The sequence below is a fragment of the Mauremys mutica genome, chromosome 5 (assembly GCF_020497125.1).
Source record: "Mauremys mutica isolate MM-2020 ecotype Southern chromosome 5, ASM2049712v1, whole genome shotgun sequence".
NCBI classification, from domain to species: domain Eukaryota; kingdom Metazoa; phylum Chordata; order Testudines; family Geoemydidae; genus Mauremys; species Mauremys mutica.
In genome coordinates this window covers 23,600,359-23,606,358 of record NC_059076.1, presented here as the reverse complement: position 1 = coordinate 23,606,358, position 6,000 = coordinate 23,600,359, and the positions used below count along the sequence as shown (strand labels likewise).

The window sequence follows — 6,000 nt, the reverse complement described above, 5'->3', positions numbered from 1 at the left end:
TCCTTTTCCACTTGGGCAACATGAATAGGAAGTTAAATTTACCCTCTCTCCAGAGGTCCCACAGAAGACTTCATGTGTCTCTTTAAACCCAGTGTTAAGGACTTAAGGAGCACAGGGCCCTCTGAATTGTACTATTGGAATCTAAGCCAAAATCTCTTTGCCTGGTTGAATTAGTCAGCATTATCTCTATCATCATCAATACTGCCAGCACAGACCAATATGAGTTTCACTTGAGAAAGGACTACAGGATCCAGCCCAGAGCTGATGCGGCAATGTTACTGTTGTGACTGTAAAATCATGTAAACACAATAGCGATGATTATTTTCGCTTTTTGGTTTAATTGCTAACAGTGATTTCTTTTTCTGTTTGCTTAAAGCATCACTGTCAAATACCAGAACTCCTTTAACAAGGAATTTTAAGTTAAATCCAGGGCCTTCACTACATAGCATCTCCAAGGGAAATGGGGAGCCTCAAAACAGCAGCATTTGGAGTCAACCAATAATATGCAGAACTAGAGACATGATAAACCATTTCAAATCCAGTCCTTCTTTTTAAATAGTCTTACAAATAGCTTTATCTGTTATTTACTGGAAACTGAACTACAATGAAAAGATGGTTATTCTGGAAAAAAACTTGTGTCAAGATTCCTTAACCAGACCATCTCCTTTAGGATTTCAAATCATGGATAAAATGGTCTGACATTCCAAAAACCAAAAGAGTTCAGAGTCCAAAGAGAAAAGGCCCAAACTTGTCAGGTGTTAATGTTATATTTTTATAAAATTATTTACACTTTTCTTTTTGGTCATGGGCAAGTCCATTGGCACAAACAGCACAGCCACACATTATCCTCTTGTTTTAATAACTAACATTATATATATTTGTTTATCTTTAGTTCCCCCCCCCACGCAAGAAGGGTAACAAAAAAAATTGATATATAAAATAAGCTGATGGTAACACAATGCCAAAAATAGCTTATTATGTTAAGTGCAAGGGAGAAAAGCCTTGATATAAAGCTTGATTGCAACAACATTTCAATTTACCAGTTTAAATACAAGACTTGCATTAAAATATTTTGTGAGATGTCTCTCGCTTTCTCTTTAAGATGACTTTTTTAAATCTATATACACATTCAGTTGTAACACTTGACACTAGCATTATGAAGCATTAAAAAAAGTATGATAACTTGATAAGTACACACTGCAGTATGGGTGGTTAATGTCTGTAGGTATTTCTTCCTTCAGTGGTTTACAACATTTTGTTGAGTGCTAGCCTCAGTCAGGTGACCAGCCACCTGAAACAATATAATACCCCCAACATCCCTTCCCAGAATGCCACAGTCTTAGCTTAGAATGCTCACTGAATCCATATGGTGTTGCCTCTCTCCGGCCTGCGAGGCTCCACTGTTAGTTCTCCAAATGTTGAGAAAAATTGCTCCATCTCTTTTTGCAGCATGTCGTTCCTCTTCTCTGCATCTTCTTTGGCCCGTTCTGCATTGCGCATTTTGATTTCTACCATTGTAAACTTCTTCCTTTCCTGGTCCAGCTCATCATGCAGGGTCATCATTTCTGTCTCAAGGGTGAGGTTTCTCTGTTCCAAGCTGCAGAAATAGAAGTTGACAGCCCTCTCTGTATTACCCAGCCTAGATTAGAGCAACAGCTTTTAATTTACAAAGTTTAGTCCAAGTTTCTTTAAAGAGACAATGTTAAAGTAACATGTTTCTTACTGGATGTTTACTGTTGAAGTGTATCCTACAGGGAATGATGGAATCTTCATCTCTTAGGTTATTTATAATTGAAGGATACAAACCACTGGAAATGTATATGGTAGGAAACAGCTCTGCATGTGCTAGGCAATTAACTAAATAGGCCTTTTCCTTCTCCAAGGGTTGATTCTGGCCTCACACTGGTTGTACACTGATGTAACAGGTGAGTCCAATGTATTGTCAGAACACTATGTCCCTGATCCTCTCTTTCTATTTGCAAATATTGATTCCCTGTGCTGAGCTACTGTTTGAAAAAAAATGATAGAATCATAGGTGAGAAGGAGCCATATGGGTCATCTAATCTAACCCTCTGCCAAGATGCGGGATTTGTTGTGTCTAAACCATCTGAGACAGATGGCTATCCAGGCTCCTTTTGAAAACCTCCAGGGAAGGAGATGCCATGGCAGTATGCTCCACTATGCTATTGTTCTCACAGTTAGGAAATTTCTAAATCTGCCAAGCTGTAGTTTAAACCCATTGCCTCTTGTCCTGCAGTCTGTGGCAAGAAGGGACATTTTTTCTCCATCTTTTTTATGCCAGCCTTTCAAGTATTTGAAGTTGCTATCATGTTCCCCCTAAATCACCTCTTTTCCAAACTAAACATATGCAGTTTCTTCAGTCTTTGATCATTTTTGTCGCTCACCTCTGGATTCTTCCCAGTTTCTCTACATCCTTTCTATATGGCAATGACCAAAATTGGACAGAATACTCCAGCTGAGGCCTAACCAACGTTGAGTAAATTGGTACTATCACCTCCTGTGACTTGCATACTGTACCTCTGTTAATGCAACGCAAAATAGCATTTGCCTTTTTTATTTATTTATTTATTTTTGCAACAGCATCTCATTGTGGACTCATGTTGAGGTTGTAATCCACCATCACTCCCAAAGCCTTGCCAGCAGTGTTGCTGTCAAGCCAGTTATCCCCCATTCTGTATCTGTGCATTTGGTTTTCGTTCTCTATGTGTAGCACCTTACATTTGCCCTGGTTAAATTTTCTTTTGTTGTCTAGAGCCCAGTTCTTCAATTTATCAAGATCCCTTTGAATTTTAGTTCTATCCTCCAAAGTGTTTGCAACTCCCCTGACTTTGTCGTCATCTGCAAATTTGATCAGTATGCTCTCTATTCCAATATCCAGGTCATGAATAAAGATGTTAATTAACACCAGACCCAGAACAGATCCCTGTGGAACCCCTCTTGAGAGCACCTTCCAATCTGACATCATTCCATTAATAATTACCCTTTGTTTGCAGTTGTTTAACCAATTATGTATCTACTTAATGGTAGTTCTATCAAGCCTGCATTTCTCCAGTTTATTTATGAGAATGTTGTGAGGGACTGCATCCAAAGCCTTTCGAAAGTCCAGGTGTATTATGTCCACTGCATTCCCCTATCCACCAAACCAGTTACTTTGTCAAAGAAAGAAATCAAGCTGGTTTGACATGATTTGTTCTTAGTAAATCCATGCTGACTTCATTCTCCAGGCAAGGTGCCACAAGTACTCCTGTTCTTTTTACGGATACAGACTAACACGGCTGCTACTCTGAAACCTATATTACTCCAGTAGCTTCTGAAGTATCGAAGTCAGGCTGACTGGTCTATCGTTCCCTAGCACCTCCTTTCCCCGCTTTTTAAAGATGGGCATTATGTTAACCTTTCATCAATCTTCCAGGACCTCTCCTGTCATCCATGAGTTTGTAAATATTATTGCCAGTGGCTCCAAGATTTCTTCAGCTAATTCCTTAAGCATCCTGGGGTGAATGCAGAAGGCCGTGCTGACTTGAATCCAAATTATGATCAAATTAGTCATAAGATCTCTGATGTGTTGTTTACTTATCCTGATCTGCATCCCTTCTCCTTTATTGTCTATGATAACTTCCTTAATTGTCCAGTCACATGTTACTTTTTTGAAGCTGCAAGTGATGTGGTTTGTTTTTGTTTTTAAAAAAGTTACTAACTGTATTTGAGGGTTTATGTAAAGGACCAAGCACACTAATGGTATGATCTAATACATCATAATAATAATGCATGTCAAACACTGAATGTGTTCCAGCATCATCAATATTATCAACACAGCTCAGAGAATTGTGATGTACGTAGCTAAAGAACTGTTCCTCCTTTTGCTTTCTGTGCACTGTACCTTTATATTTCTAAAAGCCTGCAGTCCAATGGAATCAGCAGCCATGCTGTGTTCCAATTCAGATACAGCTTGTTACAGAGGAGACATACACACCATTCTGTCTCTTGTAAGTGGCAGAGATGGGAACAGAAGCTGCTATTCTAAGTGCTGTATCCACTATACAGCTGTACTGAGGGCATAACGACAATGCTTTATTCCACTGCATGCTGTTATGTGCCCTTATTAAGGGTAGGCATAGAGTTTGGATATAATCAGTTCATGCACCCTAGTATCTCTCTTCCTCTAAACAAAGATTTAATTTACTCTGTTGATGAAGTAGGAGAATTAATGACTGGTAAGCTGTTCTCCATCTGAAAACAACTGGAAATTTCTTTTCCTAACATGACTCAGCTTCACCTACTTGAACTGTGTAGGAAAGTTTCATGCAAAATAGCAATGAGGAAATGCACCTCTTGGCTGGATTTACAGATGAAGGGAAAATCCTAACTGCTTCCACCCATTCATTTAGGAATTCTGCCTTACGCAAAAACAATTCAAGTCTGATCTTAAGTTGCATTTCGCAATGATATAAGTGCTGAAGATGAAACGACAAAGTCAATCTGGTGTGTAACTTGGTGTCAATTTGAATCTTACCAATGTGCATATACATAACCAGTAGCGCTCATGATTTGAAATGTGGAAGGAGAGGCAGCAGGACTAAAGTAGATCAACAAATGTCCATCCTTAATTTACCTCTTCCCTATTGTATGCATCACCCCAGGATTGCCTAGTTGAGTTATATGATACAGTGGATGATATTCCAAACACCGGGAAGAATTATGTCAATGTCATGTCACTGCTGGGGGAATCTATGAGCAGCAGAGGTAGCCACCACTGGAGCTAGTCACAGGGAGGAGGGCACAAAAGAGAATACAGAGCACTAGTAGAGTAATGGAGACATCTTCCCTTCTGGGGATACCTAGGGGTTAGACTAGCGCAGCCACCTTGCCTCATAGCAGCTGTGACACTGTGCCCTTGGGGGGGGGGAACAGAAAGAGATTTCACTGTTTCTAAACTTTCAGCAGCTAGAAGAAAATGAGCATGTACAAGCTGCAGGCTATAAAACATGGACCTCCCCCCCCCCAAAGAAAGAATACCACCCTTGCAAGGAATTCCAACACTCTCCCAATTACAGAAGCGAAGGGGTGGGGCCCTTGGGTTGCACCTGTACTTCACTGATAAATGATGCTCCATTCCCCACCCTAGCTTATCAGCCTCTGACTAATCAGTGTCTCAAACTTTTTTGACATGAGCTAAAACAGTGAAGTCTCATTGGCAGGGTTACCACCCACCCTGAATATGTGGGATACTATTCATTTTCTTAGTGCAATGCTACAAGCAGGGCCGGCTCCAGGCACCAGCTTATCAAGCAGGTGCTTGGGGCGGCCACTCCAGAGTGGGGCGGCACTTTCAGCTATTCGGCGGAGGGTCCCTCGCTCCTGCTCGGAGCGAAGGACCTCCCGCTGAATTGCCGCAGATCGCAATCGCGGCTTTTTTTTTTTTGGCTGCTTGGGGTGGGAAAACCCCTGGAGCCGGCCCTGGCTACAAGAATTCACAAAGCCCTGACTTTACTGTTGGTACTCAAGAATCATCATTTGTATGCTGCTTTTGAACAATTTGGATAAATTCATTGTTTTAGGGCAGTCTATTGTTAAACAGTGTAATTCATTTCTGGTAATAAAGGTATGGGGGAGATTATCCAACTCACCTAAGGAAGTGAGGCACACAAGTCCTATTGAAAGTCTCCCTCCTGCCTCATTTGATTTAATTTCAGTGAAGTGAACAGGCAAACCCTGTTTGAGTACCCAGCCCAAGTAGCTAAACTGGGTGCTGGGAACGTGTGTGTGTGTGAGAGAGGAATCCCCTTACCTTCCCAGGCTGTGGAATGGGAGTAGAGCTGATCTGGCCTCAGGACTGGGAGTAGTCTATGGAGCCCTTTCCTTGTGTGGCCTTCAAGAGCTTGCACTCCTGATCCTGATCCTTGCTCCTCCCTCAGTGATCTTTTGTACACAGCCATCTTGGAAGCAATCATGGCTCTGCACTTCATGTGGCACAATGGG

The 6,000-nt window shown here is 41.2% G+C and overlaps 1 protein-coding gene across 15 annotated transcripts in view; it reads right to left on the bottom strand.

Moving 5' to 3' along the window:
- Positions 1-619: 619 nt before the first annotated feature.
- Positions 620-6,000, bottom strand: part of ARHGAP24 (Rho GTPase activating protein 24) — a 536,453-nt gene continuing 531,072 nt past the window's right edge. For 8 of the 15 annotated variants that reach the window (XM_045019051.1, XM_045019062.1, XM_045019058.1 and 5 more), the window contains one exon: positions 732-1,597. In XM_045019051.1, coding sequence (XP_044874986.1) covers positions 1,354-1,597 — 244 coding nt within the window. In that variant the 3' untranslated portion in view covers positions 732-1,353. Of the gene's footprint in view, positions 1,598-6,000 lie in introns of all 15 variants that reach the window. The other 7 variants (XM_045019055.1, XM_045019049.1, XM_045019053.1 and 4 more) reach the window with 3 other exon arrangements.